The sequence below is a fragment of the Sceloporus undulatus genome, chromosome 4 (genome assembly GCF_019175285.1).
Source record: "Sceloporus undulatus isolate JIND9_A2432 ecotype Alabama chromosome 4, SceUnd_v1.1, whole genome shotgun sequence".
Taxonomy (NCBI): domain Eukaryota; kingdom Metazoa; phylum Chordata; class Lepidosauria; order Squamata; family Phrynosomatidae; genus Sceloporus; species Sceloporus undulatus.
This window is the reverse complement of record NC_056525.1, coordinates 125,751,729-125,772,146: the sequence shown is the minus strand read 5'-3', so window position 1 is coordinate 125,772,146 and position 20,418 is coordinate 125,751,729. Positions and strand designations below refer to the sequence as shown.

The 20,418-nt window shown below is 39.9% G+C and overlaps 1 protein-coding gene across 2 annotated transcripts in view; it reads right to left on the bottom strand.

Annotated features, from left to right (window-relative positions):
- Positions 1-20,418, bottom strand: part of COP1 (COP1 E3 ubiquitin ligase) — a 163,244-nt gene that overhangs the window by 120,858 nt on the left and 21,968 nt on the right. For both annotated transcript variants that reach the window (XM_042462790.1, XM_042462792.1), the window contains exons 7-11: positions 15,992-16,051; positions 14,507-14,583; positions 6,221-6,278; positions 2,866-2,980; positions 1,274-1,409 (exon numbers count right to left, since the gene is read on the bottom strand). In XM_042462790.1, the coding sequence (XP_042318724.1) occupies positions 1,274-1,409; positions 2,866-2,980; positions 6,221-6,278; positions 14,507-14,583; positions 15,992-16,051 (446 nt within the window). The remainder of the gene's footprint in view (positions 1-1,273; positions 1,410-2,865; positions 2,981-6,220; positions 6,279-14,506; positions 14,584-15,991; positions 16,052-20,418) is intronic.

The window sequence follows — 20,418 nt, the reverse complement described above, 5'->3', positions numbered from 1 at the left end:
CTTACCAGTGATATTATTACATTCTTTCAAGAGATGAATATTTATTTTCATTAATAGCTACATCTTCACAAATAGTTAGTTTATATGGTTAAAACTTCACATGAATTAGTTCTACAACGCCTTTCACATTATGGTTTTTCTCGACACTAAGAAAAAAAATCTGCTTGTTATCATTTATAATTTATCATTCAGGTTGCCTGAGGCTGATACAGTTTCATCTTTCTCAGATCAATAATGAAGATCCTTACATGACAAGTCTGGTTTCATTGTGAATTTAGGTAACAAATCAACTTAGCTAATAGCTTCAATATGTTCGCTTCCAGTATTTTAAACCTACAAAAATATACTAAGTTATTAAGGACATTTTTCTAAGGTTGACTTTGCACTGCAGAAATTGTGCAGCTTGACACTGCTTTAACTGTCATGGCTCCATCCTATAGAATTCTGGGATTTGCAGTTTGTTGGAATTTGGAAAATTTTAGATCCAACTGTTAATTCCAACTAGAGTGGCTAATCATCTAGACAAGACAGCCTTCTAACATTTATTTCTAACTCTGGTTTAGTCACATCAAGTTCTAGTTGCAGTGCCAATGCCTAGCTTTAAGCAACTTAGGGGCTGTGATCAGGGCTGGAGCACTTTTTATGCCCTGGAAAGGGTGAGATAGCCCCAGCTATACGGCACTCCTTTGGTGCTGTGTCATGTGGAAGCAGCTTCAGAGGAGCGCCGTGACACCACGTGCCAAGTGGTGCACGGCATCACGGTGCACTGGGGCAGAGTCAAGACATGTGTCGTGGAGACACTACGTCCCAACTCCGCCCCCCTGCCAGCCTTTCAGGCCGGTGTGTAAAGGCTCATAATTTTTAGTTATTAAACTGCTTTTTCCAAGTATCACTAAAATTTACCAGTAACCAAGTTTAGCTGCATTTCTCTTGAGTAAAAGTTTGCTAATAATGACAGTCAGGTTTGATAATATAAGCAGTATAGAAACTGATTCAAACTGATGAACTAAGTCCTTAACTGAACATTTCAGAATTTAGATCTGGATAGTTCAGAGAAATCATAAGCTAAAAGTAGAACACTGTAATACACAGTGGCAGCAAAGTAACTAAACTTTAGAAACCAACCAAGATTATATTGTTGTGTGTAATATTCATCTAAGTAAAATTCTGAAACCAAATGGGCATCACAAGTAAAAGAAGAACTTTGTATGTACCTAGCCCTCCAAATTTTCTCAAAATATTTAGTACTTCTTCAATGATCACTTTTTATTACCTGGACACTATACTGGATCCATTGTAGAGGTCACTAGCATAAGACAGCGTTGCCAGGGGTCGGACAGAATTATAACGGGTGAATTTGGAAAGGCACTCCTGAAATTCATCCAGCTGGCTTGAGGTTCTGCTGTCATCTAAATCAGATAGTGGGGAAATGAGCATTTTTAAGAACATCACCAAAAGGTGAATATTGCAAAATATAACTTTCCAGTTCTGTTCCCATGACCAGTGGTTTCCTATCACTCAGTTTAAACTTCAATTAAATACAAAGACAAACATTTGAATCTGCAGTACTAACATGGGAAAGGGAATTTATGCTGTTCATCAAGGTCTCTGAAGACTTTCTGCAATATTTTACTGTATATTAACTTCATTCAGAGGCAGGTTATCAAAATATCATGTACAAAACAAGCCTTAAGCTATACATATGAACAGTTAACAAGACCAAACAGTGGCACACTGGGGAAGGGGGGATTCCATTACCCTGCCCTTTTTAGAAAGGCACAGACCAGGAGGAAAGGAAAAGATACAGTACTTCTTTACACTGAATGTAAAATGATCATCAATTCAGATAGTTTGAAGTCACACATATTTTTATCTTGTAACTGTCTAAGGAGTCAACTCTGCTTACCAAAATAATGTCTGAGAGGAGACTATTACATTTCTTCTACACTGATACATTTAAGTTTTAATACTGTAGCCATTACTACTACAGTACTGTACATTTAATCCCAAAGCCACCGATAAAATATAAATAAAAAGGTATTGGTAGAAGACCACCATATCACACAGTTCTAGAATTGACTCTGATCTGAAGTGATCAGTAGCTGCTATAAAGCTGGTTGATACCTAGTTTAGGTATTTTGAATAGTTCTTTAAAACTTCACATGAATTAGTTCTGGCATAATCAAAGGAGCAAGGGCCATGTCAGGGGTGCTACAAGAGGAGCTAATGAACAGGTTATGGAAACATCTGAGAATTTTAAAAGCAAGGGAAGGGAATATATAATGAATGTATAAGAGGAATAATAGTTTATAGGAGAGGAGGATAATTTCAGAAGTGGGACTGTAGACATAGGGAAGGCATGACAAGAGATGGTATGATTCCACAAGTCCCTCTGGATGGAACATGTAATAAAGTATAATGACAGTAATAAAGGAAAACTACAGCAATCAAGCCAAAAAACTACATATTTATCCTAAAGAAGGCAGGAGGAGCGGAGATGGTCCACAATTCTGTGGAGGGAGAAAGAACACAGTTTTGAGAAAGACTGAACACCTGGAGCAAAAGAAGAGGGAGGAAGTAGGGAAGTGTCTTGTGACAGGAAAGAAAATGATAATCAAATACAGACTGAAAGAAAAATCAGGGAGAAGATCATGTTACACATCAGACGAAACTAAAATCCAGAAAACAACAGGCAACTGAGGGTTCAACTCAAATCTAAAGACAAGAAAATAAAATGGTGTTACAGATGTGTGGGAAACTGCTTGTCATCCTAGATGCAAACTGCCATGATGGAATCTGGATGAATAACACTAGAAAATGGAAGCATAGCAGACACAGCACCTCATTTAGTAGCTAATATTCTACCTGATACTCGTGTCATCCTGGTAGAAAAGTAGCATTGCTCCAGATCTTCAAAATGAGCTGTAAGCCTCTTCCGCCTTGATGCTAATGTACTGTTATACCACGGTTGTTTCTTAGTCTGAATGAAGCAGGGATGGGGAAGAAATTGTATTTAGAAACAATGCACAAATGTGTCCAATTCTTCAGGTAGATATTACTGACCAATGTACAAACAGCGGCAATGTGTTTCAGATACACACACACACACACACACACACACACACACACAAAACCCGAAACCAACATTGATACGTCTTCATTCCTTTTCTGATTCTCCCATGTGATCCATAGACCAAGAGTAATTTGTCTGTAATATTCATCTTTATGGTGGTAGTATATATAACAATTATACAGTTCTTCCTCAGTCATAAGACTCAGAAGGTAAGTGTCAACAAAGTTTCTAGGTATTCAAATGAAGTGGCAAAACAGCAACTTCTCTCAATTCTCCCTCACTTCAGCAAAAAAAAGACATCCAGTTCACTAAGCCAAGGAAGACTGTGTAAAAAAAATAATTAATTACCTACAACAAACTTTTGAGGTACACCTCCATCTCAAAATATCTTTAAGAACAGCAGTTAATTCCAAGGATATATTCAAGTTTCAGTATTATTTGTTAATATGAAATTTTTATGCAGATTCAGAATTAGAATCTTAAAGCAGCCCTATATCTTTGACATCTTCCTATTTAGGAGAAACTAAGAATAGATAGATATTCACCAGGTAAATGGGAAATGTCTGCATTAAAATACATTTGTAGGATTACAAAACTATTCATCTCAACCATGTCTATGATGAACAATGTAGAACTAATTTGGCAGCCAAACATAATTGCACGCACTTCATAATTTTATTGCCATTGCCAAATGGTTTCAACAAATTCAGTGTTATATAAAAGTGCAATTCTTCTACCCCTCCAACTTAAAGTTATATAAAAATGCAACTCTTCTAAGAAGGGAAAAATAGTGCTGGGCATTCAGGTTTTCCAAAACATAAAGTATAGTACTTGAATCAATATGGACCCAGATTTAAACCAGCAGTGACAGCTTTGGGACTCAATTGCATTCTCTTTTCAAATGTTAGACAGTTCTGAGTTATGTATACTGTTATGTGGTGTTTATGTATAAGCTATCTATAAATTTTCTTGACAAGCTAGAACTTTTTCTGCTTTCTTATTCCAAAATTGATTTTGCAATCAAATGCTTCAGAAATTCAAGCTGTACTTCATTACAATGCTATTGATGAAAACCTCTAATTAGTATTATAAATTGTAAACTGAAAATGTTAATACACACGCACATCCCTACATATCCCTTTAAAATAATAATATTGCAAGACATTTCTAACATGTAGTCTAGTCCAGGGGTGGGAAACTGCAGTCACCAGAGTAATACTAATACTAATAGTAATGATGTTGTGTTGTTATTATTGCAATCAGTTGCAATTCAAAAATATATGGAGGGCCGCAGTAGCATATCCCAATCTAGTGGAACAACCAATCTGCATTCCACATTGATATCAAGATGCCTAACCAATTTAATAGAAATTTAAAGCTAAATACATATATTTAGATATAAGGTTCACTTCAATGTGACTTATACTGTGGTACAGCCGTTCAGAACTTCCTCAAAAAGATTACACGTTGTTCATGTATTAAGGCCCCTTTTCACACACAATGTAATATTAATGATTCTTTCAACACAAAACAGGGAATCAGACTAACCCTTTGATTCCTTTAGGATACAGTATTAACACAAGCAAATAGTTTCAAAGCTTAACCAACATTAGAAAAGATAAGCAGATGTCACTACATTAAGCTTAGGAAATTTTTTCTGGATTTTCAATGAAGCTCTCATTTGTATAAATGTACTGAAGATACTTTATATCCTAACCAAAAATAACAATAATATTAGGACCAGCCTTCCATGTTATTACTTAATGGCATGATATGTCTGTCTTTGCTGAAATCAAAATTGTTAACAACACCATGGTTGCTTTCTTTCACATCTTAACTTGATTTGCCCACTCCTTTGTTTGCATGTTTACTTAAGTACTATATGCATGAAAAGTATTCACTATCTCAGTGATGGTGAACCTTTTAGAGACTAAGTGCCCAAACTCAGTGGCGTTCCCAGTGCCGGGGGGGGGGGGGGACTTCTGGAGGTATGATGTCCAGGGCAGGACCTCTGGGGGTGGGACTTCCAGGGGAGGAAACACGCAAGAAAAAAATTGAGGACCTGACCAAATATAAGCTCAAAACAACTACAAAACAAAATAAAAACAAGCCACTCATATAAGTATTAAATTCATCCTTCTCAGCTCTGCTCAAAATGCAGGGCCTATTGGAATCTCTCTTGGACAGGAGGTTGAAATGGAGGACCTGAAAAGGAGGAGAACCAAGTTTGGTCACCCTGAGCTAAAAACACCCCCTCCACCCCCAACAACCCTTTCTAGGAGGGATCCTGGAAAGGATTGGAGAATCGATCCCCACCCCAAGACCCTTTACAGGACAGAGACTTGTCTGGTTCACCATCCCAAAAAAGGGTGGAGGATCGAACTCCCCCCCCCCCATGCCCCTTTCCAGGAGGGAGAGCTGACTGGTGATCCAGGCAGCTCTCCCTCCTGGTAAGGGTGGGGGGGCCTTGATCCTCCACGCCTTTACAGGGTGGGAGGGTGGAGAAATGGAGCCCTCCTTTCTCTGCCCCTACCATCCTGGAAAGGCTTTCTCCTTCATATGAAATGCATGCTCCGCCCTCCTTCTCCCTCACTACTCCTGGTCTCTGCCACATTTTCTCAGAGAGGGCTTTCCATGACTTCTATGTCACTATCCAGAACAAAGTATTATACTTGAGCTAAACTAAATGCAAGATTATCTTCTAAAGGATTTTAATAGATTAACAGCAACACAGGTCCACTTGAATCATGACAGCAAAAGAGCAGCTAAATTCTTCTCAATAAAAACACTTCCCACCTAGCCGCTATTTGTTCAAAAGGACCATCACTATCTTGAAAAATGGGAAGTTTTCATCAGTTTTCATAACGCAGAAGGAAAAGGCAATTCATTCTCCCCACCCTCATACATCAGGATTTATTCAGAAACTGGGCTCTCTGAGCTTGTTATTCATCTTAAAAATATCTGAGAACAGAATCTGTCCTTTCATGTCTGGCCCTCATATGCATCCAGTTTCACCTACCTGTACAGGATTAAAACCATAATCTATCTATGGTACACCAGTGAAAATATTCGGAGTAGCCAGATCAGGTTCCTGGATAATTTAAACCACATTTTCCATCTTTGCATATACCACAGTTATTTCCTCACCTGGGAACTGCCACTGAATCCTGGAGGCTGGCTGTATTCTGTAGAATCGATAATGCTACTGTAGGAATAAAAAAGAGTATCTGTGTAAGTAAACCAACAAAATTAATTTTTAAAACTGCTGAAATGAATTAACTTTAATTTTTTTCTAATATATACTGCACCCTTACTTTATGCGGGGGATCCGTTCCGGACTCTCCTATGTAAGGCAAATTCCGCCTATGCTTGAGACCCATTCAAATGAATGGGGCTCATGCACACAGTGGCACAATAGCGTGCACCCTCCCCATTATTCCCTATGGGATGCACCACCCGTTCTCCCTGCGCGGCTTTCAGCATATGCTGAAAGCCGCATAAAGCGCGCCCACATCAATGAATTATATTCTGTAGGAAAAAACATTTTTCACAAAAAGGTTTTTCAGGGAATAAATTAAAGATCTTTTTCTGGGAGGATAAACTTAAAGTAAGTCATAACACAATCCTAAACTGGTGGCAGGGGGAGTACTGGATCCTCTGTTTCTCCCAGGTTTAGCGAGCTTGGACTAGCCACAATAAGAGGCATGATGGACAGTGAGTGGCTTTGCCTGATTTTGGGGGGGCTGGCAGGTTTTTAAAAAAATTCTCTTGAATAGTAATTTTAATATTTGAGAACTAGATCAGGCTAGCCAAGAGGGCCTTCTACAGGCCTTGACAGAGTTAAGGACACATTTGAGGGCTGGAAAGGGTTTGAATTCAGCAGATTCAAACCTGGCTGCATATTCCCTCAAAACACTTTATTTGAAAGTGTTACACTAGCTATCACTGGCAAGAATAACACTGGTGGTAGCTTTCTACTCCTGGGATAGACAGATCTCCCCATCAGTATCTCTCTGACTCACCTCCAGCTAGGACTATATTGTTAAGTTATTTAAAATATTTATATCCTGTCTTATGTCTATGTTCTCATCGTAGCTTACACACAGAGACACAAATAATTTAAAAATGCATACAATACAGATAAACGCTGATGTAGCAGAAATTTACAGAGCTTGAAAAGGCAGTTTCACATTCTAACGTCTAAATCAAGTCCCCATAGTTTCACATGCTTTACAAATGCAATTAACAATACAGTTACTTAGTGCAACAGCAGTGATGGGATGAGTGAACTGGTGTCATGGGGGAAGAAAGGTAGGGAAAGAATAAGGTTCTCATTATCTTTCCTCCTCTTTGTGCAGTAAGAAGAAGTGATAAGTGAACAAAAGATCTAACAACAAAAGTGCTAAGACTGCTGAAACCTGCTTTGATGTGACCAGACTACGGGTCTTTATGATCTCATCCCTTTTTTGAGGTCAGAAAATGAGTTATGAAGTTTTAAATGAAAGGAAGAGAGAACTATTCCAGAGTCACAGGAGTTATTTGTAGAAACATTTTAACCTTTCTATCACCTTACACGATTTTGTTTCAAACCGTGCCTACATGTCTCCCTCCCTGTATTAACAGTCTTCATTATTTTTGGAGAAACCGCATAGATCACTAACCTCCTGAGAGTCACTGGAGCAGATAACTCAAAGGGATTGTGGGAAAGGCTAAGATGGTCAACTGGGTTTGGATGTCGGTATGTGCATGCAGAGTTGTGTTCATGCATCAGAATGGGAATGCCACAAACTATTGCACTGACAGGGAACTGTATGTATAGGTGACCCTTCCCACCTTCTGGGGTTTGGTTTCACCCCACACACAAGTGACCAAAAAACATGGTCATGCGCCACAATATTCAATGGCAACAAAGTGTGCACAGACATGCCAACACATCTGCATGCACATGTAACCACTGAATAATTTGGGGCATGGTGATCCACAGGTGGTCAAACCCACAGATCACTAACCCACTGATACAGAGGTTTCTACTGTATTTGGAGGTCACAAAGACTTCATTATGGAAGTCTGTCAACAACTACTAGAAGAACACACAGTTGCACTAACATGAGGCCACTACAGGATCCTGGCCATAGAACAGCCTTGAGGATATTCACCCCTGTTAATCTGAGGAGGAGGAGGCAGGGCACAGGTAGTGATGTGCAGGACTGCATGGGTGGATTTGTGCTACTGCAAAGCTCAATCACAATGACTTTATACAGTACACATATATTCTGTTTTAGTGTTTGTCTGGTATCTTCCTAGCACCATGTGTTATATACCAATTTTCTCAGAATGGGTCCATGAACAAGCATTTCCTAACAGCTAGGAATACAGTCAGGCCTCCACTTTCACAGGGGTAGGAGGACAACACTCCCACAAAAGTGGAAGAGCCACAAATATAAATAGAAAATGCAATTTTCTGTAATCTGAGAGAATGTTTCTCTAGGAATCTCTAGGTCCTCCAGTGAAATTCTATGGTCAACTCCAAGCAGAAATTGACCAAGATTTGCACTGGAGGACCCTAGATATTCCTAGAGAACATATTAATCAAATTGATGAATCATCAGATCCGTGAAGGGGAAACAAACAAATATGCAGGGCCCACTGTAATGCAATTTAGGAGCCCTGGTGGCGCAGTGGTTAAATGCCTGTACTGCAGCCACTTACTCAAAACCATAAGGTTGCAAGTTCAATTTTAACCAAGGAGGCTCAGGCTTGTATCCTTCCAAGGTCGCTAAAATGAGTACCCAGCATGTTGGGAGCAATTAGCTTATAGTTGTAAACTGCTTAGACACTGTTAGTTCAGTATGAAGCAGTATATAAATGAAGCTGTTTGTTTAATGTTGATGTTCATGTGCTAAGCTACAAGTATTTTGTGTAAGGTGTCTTTGGTGTCTCCACCTTAACTAAAAAGTCCCTCTGCTTCAACATGAAAACTTTTGAGAACTCTAAGTATCTGCAAATGATATCTTGACTCTAATCAAACACCCATAAGATCAGCAGGTTAAAATACCACCCAAGCATCTGTTAGAAGCACAGCTTTTGTAACACTGTCAGTCATTCAGTCAAATAGCCAGGAAGGAAGTGCCAGGGAATTATCCACTGCAGCTGCCTAGTCAGCACTAATTTGTAGCACAACTACATTATAAAATGTGATCCATCTCATTACCTAGGATAGCTGCAAGCCTCCAGATTTGGGTTGTTATATGCCTTCAAGTTGTTTCCAACTTATAGCAACCTGACGGCTAACCTATCATGCATGGGATGTTCCTGGCAGGTTTTCTTCAGAGGAAGTTTGACACTGCCTTCTTTCAGAGGTGAGAGTGTGCGACTTGCCTAAGGTCACCCAGTGTGTTTCCATGACTGGTACTCAACTGCAGTCTTGGAGCTACTGACTGATTTTTAGCCCACTCGGAATCCTTGGGAGCATTTATTGCAACAAAAGGCTTACTCATTCAGTTAATAAATTGGGAGCCTAGGCCATGACTTACAGAATATGGAATCAATGGTATGTACCCCGCAGACAAACAAGCAGGCAGATGGAAAGTTTTCCCATCTTGACTCTTTTCATTACTCTTTTCATTACTTTGGATTCATTCTCTCAGTTTTTATTATTTTCCTCAATGATCTCTATTCTATTGTTCAAACTGTGTTGTTACAGCTAAATTGACATTGGCTGTAAGATCTCTAACAGCTTCTTAACTAGAAAGTTCATCAGCTTCCCTATCACTGCCCACTAAGAAAGCTTTCCTCCATGATGTATGTTCACAGCACTATCAAACATATTGAGGTGATTCCAAAGGTTTGCACATCTGTTCAAGGAACCATGATCAATTAGGAAATAAGATCCCCATAATTCCTTTTTCTCTGAAACTGATGGCTTGCTTTGATTTATTTCTTCCCCTTTTGTCTTGAAAAATATTTTAAATTTATCAGTTCTGTTTTCTCACATGGTCCACTCTTAGCCATTAAAACTCAAAGAAACCTTTACTATACACAGGTTCCCAAGCTCTGCCTTGTTAATATCCCTCTTTCCACTGGAAAGCAACTCCAGTAGAAACCATTCGTATTTGAGTTAACATTGACAATATGAACATTATGTCTGCAAACATGCTGAACCACCATTCTCTGGCTGTCTTTTCATTCTCTGTCACAAAAAGCAGGAATAGCCTGTTGGTCCAAGTGCTCAAGGAGATGGTATATTAAACAAGGTTTCTTTTTCATGGAACTTGCAGTAACACCTGTCAAAGGGAAGCTTGCATGCAGAAGGAAATAGTGGGGAGATCAACCAAGAGGAAGTAAATGAAGTTGAAGATGACAATACGCACAGAAGAACATAGGCACAGCCATTAAATGCCATTAGCTAAAAACTGGAACAAGAGGAAATCACTGTGAGTGTAACATGAGAGTAACGTGGATGAAAGGCGATGTAGGCTGGATCCACCATCCACTAGTCCCTTACTACATACAGCCTGACAGTTATGTAGTCTCTAACATAGGGCTCCACAAAAAAGCAAAAAGAAACTATTGACTAAGAGACCCTTGATATGGCTAGGAAACACACAACAAAGTAGTACAAAAGTGAACTCTAAATTGCAGGTAGAGAGATGGTGATCTGTGTAAGAGGAAGGGGCCAGCAAATAATAATTTGAATTGATTTTAAACATTTATTTCTCTCCCCAATATTCCAGTATCAAGCAGCAGAAAAATTAAAAATATATTTTAAAAAAACTTGTTTCCTAGGACTGCTGTACATGCAGCAATCAGTTAAGAAAAAGCCTCCCTTGGGGGAAAACATTGCTTAAACAGTCTTGATTTTTAGCATTTGGAAAATACATCCATTTCTCAATAAGCTGCAAATAAATAGTAAACTGTATCATCACGAAAAAACATATATTCTATAAGCCAAAGCCAGTTTGGCTAATGGTTAGAGATTATGCAAGATGTAGGCCAAAACTTTTGGAAAGGCCAATTCAGCAGATCACAAGAAATCTTTTTTAAAGCGCTTTGACACAAAGAATATAACTCAGCCCCAGCATCTGAAATTAAGGCCTATTACATACTGCCAAAATAAAGCTGCTTCGGGTCTCTTTGGAGTATGTCTATTTAAATGGATGCATGTGTTTAAAGAGTCCGGAGGTCCGCCAAAGCCACAACTTCCCTTCCTAAGCACTGGAGGGCAGCTTTGGTGCAGCTTCCGGATTCTTAGGATGCATGCATTATTTAAAAAGCATACCTCCAAAGAGACCTGAAGCAGCTTTATTTTGGCAGTCTGTAACAGGCCCATATGTCTTTCAATACCGAGAGTTATAAAAAGCTCTATAAAAAACCCCACAAGAACTCCATACCCTACAGGAGAGTGACTTATTTCAAAAATAAAATACAGTCTTCCCTCCGGATTTGCGGGGGATAGGGGCAGAGGACCCTCATGAAAATGAAGAATTCGTGAATAATTGGTAGACTAGTGTGCATGTTCATGCATGTGCACATTTCCCCTCCAAAGCCTCAAACAGCTCTAACAAGCTGTTTGAGTTGCTGGAAGGGCATGGGAGTGTGTGCTGGCTGCTTCTTCCTTCCCTCCCAAGGTTTGAAAGAAGTCGGGGAATCTCTCTCAGACCTTGGAAGAGAAGGGAAAAGGGCGCTTTGGTCTTTCCCCTTTCCCTCCGAAGGCTTGAGAGATGTCCAGGGACCTCTCCCAGACCTCGAGAGGGAAGGGAAAAGGGTGCTTTGGCCACTTCTCCCATCTGAAGGCCTGAAGAAGTTGGGGAACCTCTCTAAAACCTTGGGAAGGAAGGGAAAAGGGCGTTTTGGCCACTTCGCCCTTTCCTCCCAAGGCTTGAAAGAAGTCGGGGAATCTCTCTCAGATCTTGGGAGGGAAGGGGAAAGGGTGCTTTGGTCACGTCCTCCTTCCCTCTGAAGGCTTGGGAGACGTCCAGGGACTTTTCTTAGGCCTTGGGAGGGAATTAAGGAGGGCGTGCCTGCCGTTTCCTCCTTCAGTCCCAAGGCTTCAGGGAATTCAATTATTTTTGAGTCCCTTGCTGTGCGCTCGCAATAGTAGTAGTAGTAATAATAATAATAATTATTATTATTATTATTATTTATTTATACCCCCACTCTTCAGCCAAGGCTATCCGAGCAGTTTACAATTTCTTAATTAGACATTTCCCTGCCCTCAGGCTTACAATCTAAAAAAATGTCAGGACACAAAAGGAGAAGGGAATGACAGTAGGGAAGGGGAAAAGTCCAGCAGATTTGTTCTTCCTCGGAGGCCTATTGGAGCTGGCCTGCCTTCCCCTCCCTCAAGATGGTGGATAGAGGGAGGGCTTTTCTTCTTTCAGGCAGGCCTGTTGAAGCTAGGCTACCTTCCTCTTCCTCAAGAAAAACCTTCAGGCTTTTCTATCACTCACAGGGGAAAAGCCTTGTTGGGATGGAGAGGGAAGAGTGCATGCACGCACAGCTAGGGACTCACTAATAATCGAATCCACGAATCCAAAAGCCGCGAATCCGGAGGGACAACTATATTGCCCATCCTAACCAGAAAATACAGTCGAAAATATATAAGAAAGGAGAAACTGATTTCTTCCTTAACTGGCCAATGAATTTATTTTCCACACATGCCAAAAAAAACCTTCATACTTTTCACGCCACAGAAAATTAATATAATGAAATGCTTAACGAGCCATTAAACAATGCCTGACAACAAATATCAACCTTTTCAGTTCAACTACATCTTACACAGATTGTTTTTCCCACAGGTGTTTTCCAGACCAAATCTTAAATCACAGAAAGTCTTAACAAATTCTGCATTCGTTAAATATTTCCATATATAGTTTCTTCATAGTATGTCAAAAAGTTACCTAGTAACTATCTCACAACTGACAGCACTTCTAGCTAATAAGGTAGATTACACAATAAGAAATCATGCATGTTACTGTCCTAGACTGGTATCATGAACAACATTAAAACAAGGAGCTCGCGTGGACCAACCATCTCAGAACTTAGCTCTTTGTCACTTAAATGCAAATGTGTATACTAAGAAAAGTGTATCAAAGGCTTTTGCTGCCCATGTAAGATGAAGTTGCTCTAGTCATTATTCATGTCAAACAAGTACAATAGATTCTGTGATACAAAGCGGGGGTGGGGGTTTAAGTCTATTAAGGGGCACAAATGTTGTTGTTTTTTCTGACTGGCATCCAGGTTTTGATTATATTTATTTCTGAATCTTTATGAGAAAAGTGCAGTCAGTAAATTCAAACAGCAACAGTATTTGACTAAGGATTGTTTGTTGGAAATGGTTTAGGCATCAAGACAATCTGGGGAAAGGGACAGATGACATTAGTAGGGTTCAGTGTGTCCTAATTTAATGTGCACGTGTAAGCTAAACTGGTAACAAGGAGGCATGTCTAATTTTTAATAATGTGTCTGCAGCTAAATTATCCTTTTCCAAGTAAACAGAAATAAAGGATGGTATTACTGTAGAGAAGAAATTCTGGTAGGGGGAGCTGTGATGCAAAGACATAAGCTTATCATGTAGAGACAAAAAACTTTGATATTTTGAAACAATTTATGATGATTATAAGCTACTAAAAAGATTAGGAACAGTATGATTCTGAATATCAGTTGGTAAAGAACAATGGGGTAACTACTGGCCCAGCTCCATCAGGGCTAGCCTGAAGAAAGAGGCTCCTCCCTCCTTAACTGTCATCTTTCGGCCTGTGAGGGAGAGAACAGGCTGGCCCAGCTCCACCAGGGCTAGCCTGAAGAACAAGAGCCCTCCCTCTGGTCCATCTGCCTTTGTCCAGGCCTCAGAGGGAGAGAAGAATGCTGGATCTGATCCCCTCAACCCCCCCCCCTCACCCCTTCCTTCTCTCTTTTGGGTCGTGTCTTTTTAGATTGTAAGCCTGAAGGCAGCCGCCCGGATTCCCAGTGATTGGGCGGCATATAAATAAATCCCATTATTATTATTATTATTATTATTATTATTATTATTATTATTATTACATTCATGTCTTATCCTGATGCATCTGTGGGAAACAGGATGCTGAAGCATATAGGCCTGTGCTATGACACCCCAGAGCTGTTCTTATGCACATGGCTAGATTCCCTCTCCTACACCACTGTTACAGCTATAGGGGTCACAGTTTTCAGCCTCTTCATTCTTGGCATACCCCCCAACACCTACTCTCTCGTTGTCATATATGCAGACACAAACACAAATATCATGGAATCACCACTTGTACTGACCATCACTCCAAATGAAGGACAATGGACTTATCCACTGAATACCATTTCTCTTTACTTCTATACAAATAAAGCATGGAGTATAGGAGGTGCTGAGGTTTGAAGGAGGAAAGATTGAGGGCAGGGCAGGTTATATTGATAGATGAGTACCTGGGTGAAGGTGAGGGAGCTTCAAACTGAGGAACAGTACTGTCCTCACTGACTGGTGAATACAAGCCGCTCATTTCCTGGAATACATACACAGTCACATTATAATATTTATATCTCCCATTAACAAAATGCACCTTTAGGAATATATTACTTTACTCATTATAACTCATTATATTTGTTTCAGTTCAGATACTTTAACAAAACATTCTTAATGCTGTTAACTCAGTTGAGTCATACTGCGTTTGACATCAAAGTACTTTACTGAAGAGCAGTCTGCTACAAATGGAACCAATAGCCCCCATCTAAGTCTCTTAAAATCAGCTTAGAAGGGAAAAGTCAGCTATTAAGTCTCAAAATGTTAACCCATGTATAAACTTATTTTAATACAGGAACTATAAGATTATATATATGGGAATAAATAACTTCATTTCAGTTACAACTCAACATTTTTGAAGCAATCTGCATAATTATGCAAGGCCTACATGACAGCCTAGCTGAATGGACCTAACAGGTAGCAAAACATTTACGTTAACATGTCAGGTCATTTATGGTTTTTAAAACCAAGTTTACACTAGGGAATTGTGTGCAGAAATTGAGTTGCTAATAAAATTAAGTAGAAAAGTTACTGTGCACTCTCTTTCACTAAAAGATATATAAGCCCCATACAGACAGGCCAAAATAAAGCTGCTTCGAATCATTTTGGAGGTATGCTGTTTAAATGATGCCTGCATCGTAAGAGTCTGGAAGCCATGCCAAAGCCACGATCTAGTCCTAAGGACTGGAGCGCAGCTTTGGCGCAGCTTCTGGACTCTTAGGACGCTTGCATCATTTAAACAGCATACCTCCAAAGTAACTCGAAGCAGCTTTATTTTGGCAGTCTGTACAGGGCAATACTTGGCACTTAAGTACATTTCAAAACATCCTTCACTCACATATACCTAAACAGTCGTTTCACTGTGGTGTAATCCTGTGTATAAATGTGTATAAATGCTGGAGCCATGTGGTCAATCACAGTCTCACAGTTCTTTCCAAATAAGACCCCTAGGTAAGACTTAGGACATTCAAATATCCATATGATACTACACTCTTACATAGAATGTAAGAAGATGCAGAAAGATTCAAACTGTGACTCTGGCCATAAATTTTCAAAGAACTCACACAGCTGTTTAAAGATCTATGGCTAGGGTCACGATATGTAACTTGCAGCATCTCACTGAATTATATCCCACACCCACAACTGTTTAATTAATGAATTCTTAAAATTAACTAACCACTGTGAAGGTACACAAAGTTTCTGAAATGCCCTCCCAACAAGCAGAAAAACACAAGCATTGAAGTGAACACATACATTAGAGAGTTTAATCTGTTTGTTTTCCCTATTCCTGAAACAAGTGACGTAAATTTAACACATCAACTCACAGACAGGTAAAGAGTCTGAAGAAAGTGAAAAACTGTTCAAGCTGCAACAATAGCTCAATACCTCACCTCTACTCGCTTAATGTCTTCTTCCAGAACACTCAGCTCCTTCTGGATCTGCTCCAGTTGCTGTGAATGGAAAAAAATAATTTGAACAAACCAAAACCAATGTGAACTGGCAATACTGCTACTACCATATATTAAGAAATTTTCTTTTAAAAGACAGTGAACATTCATGCTAAGTTAGAAAATCATACATTTCAAACAGTATAATGTACAAAATAATGGATACTGAGCTATACATTAGAAAGACAAACTATATTAAGAGTATCGGCAAAAGCAAAATACAGGCAACAATATTCACAGAATCATTAATAAACTGACTGCACACTTTTAAATCTTGATGTTGAGCACGGAATGTAAACATGAATGGATTTCAAATAATTTTAAAAAATACACTCCAAAATAGCCACCAACAATTCACCCAAAAATTATCTTCAGGAAAGTAGAAATCAAACTTGATTTCAATGGAAATTGTATTCATTCAGCAGTAACTATTCTCTTTATTTCAGAAACAGCAAATGTACCAAGGTTAACATGTCCCAGCACTTCGGAAAGAATGGGAAGTATACATATGATTAGTCATGGTTTCTATGAAAAAATAAAAACCAAATGGAAATCAAAAACTTGGCATTTTCCAGGAGAGAAAAACAACAAAGGTACGCATATTGCTTAATACAGTAAAACCTCTAAGCATTTTACACTAATAATTAAGGACAGAAGAGAAGCAAAAATGAAAGGTAACCTTGAATACAACAGTCCAACAGCTTGCATGTAGGAGTAAGGAGAAATACTATTGGAATCAATGCAAGGAAGTAGAAGCTGACAACAACAAAAAAGAAGAAAAGAGATCTCTTCCCTACGATCAGAGAAATCAAACAGAAATTTAAACAAAAGTAGGGATGCTTTACAACCAACAAAGGAACACATTGGCTGACCAGGAAGCAATAAAAAGATGATAGAAACAATACACTGAAGAACTATCTGAAAGAGATAAAAAGATGGTAGATTCTTATGAAGAATAACCATATGAAGGTCAACCTCCAGTGTCAAAGAGCTAGGTGGAAGCTGCACTGAGAGCAATTCAAAGAAGGTCACCAGGAACAGATGACATAGCAATAGAGTTCTTCCAAGCTAATACTTGAAAGGATGTCACAATGAAGAGGGAGCAAGCTTGTTTTCTGCTGCTCCAGAGACTAGGACCCGGAGCAATGGATACAAGCTACCGGAAAAGAGATTCCACTTCAACATTAGGAGGAACTTCCTGACAGTAAGAGCTGTTCGACAGTGGAACACACTCCTTTGGAGTGTAGTGGAGTCTCCTTCCTTGGCAGTCTTTAAGCATAGGCTGGGTGGCCATCTGTCGGCGATGCTTTGATTTAGATTTCTTGCATGGCATGGAATTGGACTGGATGCCCCTTGTGGTCTCTTCCAACTCTATGATTCCATGATTCTAAAATCTGTCTACAAATATGGAAAGCAATACAATGACCTACAGATTATAAATGGTCATTATACATTCCAGTCCCCAAGAAGGGGGACACCAAGGATTTCAGTAATTATAGCACCATTGCATTAATTTCCCATGCAAGCATGATAATGCTCGAAGTTATGCAGCGAAGACTCTTAGCATATATGGAGCGAGAAACGCCAGATGTGTAAGCTAGGTTCAGGAAAGGAAAGGGCACTAGGGACCATATAGCAAATATATGCTGGTTAATAGAACATTATTAATGAAATTCAAAAGAAAATCAAAGCTTTTGACTATATAGATCAAAAATGAGTGTGCCACAACATTTCATTGTCATGATGCACAACCTATACTTAGGACAATAAACTACTATAAGGACAGAATACAGAAAAACAGAATGTTCATCCAATAGGCAAGGGGGAGGTCAGGTAAGATGCATTTTATCACCCAACCTGTGTGTTGAATATATCATGCATACAGCAGGATTAGATTCAAATGGAAGAGGTGAATACTGGAGGAAGAAACAATTTAGATACGCAGATGACACCATACTACTAGCAATAAGTAAGTAAGGCCTGATACAGATGGGCAAAAGAGGTGTGCTGGGGCCCCAATATCGACTCCCATGTGCCATCTGGTTCCAGCCCCACCCAAACGGTGAACATTTGGCATCACGCACCTGATCTCTAGGTGGCTTTCTTTTAGGAGGCACATCCCTGCAGTTCAGTACGTGGTACCTCGGGATACGATACCCAGGTTACGAAATTTTTCGGGATACAAAAATCCCATGGGAATTATTGTTCCGGGTTACGACATGTTTTTTTCGGGTTACGAAAAAACTTTTGGTGCTTTTTTCAGGCTTTTTCGCACGGATCGCGGCTTTTTCCCCATTAGCGCCTATGGCAATTCGGCTTACGAAGGGCTTTTCGGGTTACGAAGCGCCGCGGACGAATTAAATTCGTACCCGAGGCACCACTGTACAGTCAATGTGGAGCCAACAAGGGGTAAAGTCGGGTGACATGGAAGCTGCCTGTCTGTATCCTGCCTAAATTCAACTCATTTGGAAAGTGGTGCTGGAGAAGAAGTCAGTGGACTGCTGAAAAGACAAGCGATCTGTCCTAGAACACAATCAAGCCTGAACTCTCCCTAAAGCCAGATGACTAAACTTAAGACTGCCATACTTGGACATACCATGAGAAAACAGGGCTCGCCGAAAAGACAATTATGCTTGTTAAGGAAGAAAGCCGTGGGGGAAAAAAGGAAGATCATATTACAGATGTCTAGACTCAATTAAGGAAGCAATGGCCCAGAGGTCTGCAAGACCAGATTAGGCCAGTGGGATAGAGCCACACTGGAGGTCGCTCATTCATGGCTTGCCATAATTGAAGTCAACTTGATGGTATTTTACAAGCTGAACTACAAGGTTGTTTACCTTTTTTTTTTTAAAAATAGAATTTATTTGGGATTACTTGTTTTCTGAGAAACCAGTGCTGGTCTTAGCACCCGGATTCAGTGCCACATAATGACTGTGATGTGAACGTTCTAGAACATTACCTGGTACTGAAATCAAGCTCATTACTCTCCCCACCCCACCCTCATTCCTACTTTTAAGTAATCAGTTTTGAAATTTTCAATGCCATTCTGGTCAAAGAGAAAAACTAAGCATTACATATTTATGGAAGTTAAACCTGGAATCAACTAAATCTTTGTTAGGAGTTTTTGTCATGTAATTGAATTGCAACTACCAAAGCAGCCAAAAATGTTGATATTCCAAAAAGAAAAAAGTGGGGATTCTTTTAAAACAGTACAAACCATCTAGCTAGATATTTCAATCTATCTTGGGCATATGAGATAATTAACAGTTTGTGATTCTAAGGCATGGACTGATTTTTTGCCTTTGTCCTTTTCTCCTTACCTATAAATCACCACAGCATTCAATGATTAAACAATTAAGCAATAAAGTTTGACAAGAAGAGTGATTACCGGAGCTGATGGCAGTACTTGGATATCTAGGCTTTTAATTCTCCATGACTAGCACATAATAACTAATAAGAGTTCTCTCTTTTCTACTTAACATCATTTTGGGACAAAGGCCAAGAGTCAAATGGATTATTTAGAAAGCTGTAGTTCCTGAATGCTGAACCTGCAAATTTGGGTACACAAAGTAGTGCCAATATTTCCAGAACAGTTTACTAGTTTAGAATAATTTACTTTTACTTCCTTTTTTACTTCCCTTTATTAATGCTTAGAACATAGAGCATTCACATACAAAACCCTAGAATATAATATATAACCACAGTGCAACAACATAAAGTAATACATAAAACATAAAAAACCTTGCATATAAAAAAATAAAAATTTTATTAATATCTGCAATATCCAGCAATGTATCATGCCCGAATTTCCAATGAGAAAAACTTGCAACTCAGGCCAATAGAGAGGTAAAACTCTAAATGATTTCCAAACAGGGCGAAATGGACTAAAGGTACTAAATATTTATAGGAAAAATGAAATGCAGAAATACAAACAGGTAGGGTGCCATAGCGCCGGACCGGGAAAAACCGGGGGAAATGTAGGACAAATTTTTCAAATGTAGGACACACAAAATTGTGTCCTACATTTTCCCTCACAATCGCGGCGGGGAGCGGAGGCCAAGCGGCGCGGGGAAGCCTCACATTAAGAGGCTTTCCCTCCCCGCCTGGGCCCCACCGCGATTGGAGGCCAGGATCGGGGCCTCGCCTCATTCCTGGCCCCCGCAGGGACCAGGAAGGAGGCGAGGAGCCCCCTGGCGAGCGCCGCGGCCTCCTCGTTCCTGGCCCCCGTGGAGGCCAGGAGGAGGCGTGGAGCCCCCGGCGAGCGCCGCGGGCCTCGCCTCGTTCCGCCGCCCCCGTAGAGGCCAGGAAGGGGCGGGGGAGCTCGCCGGCGAGCGCCACGGCCTTGCCTCGTTCTGGCCCCCGCAATAACC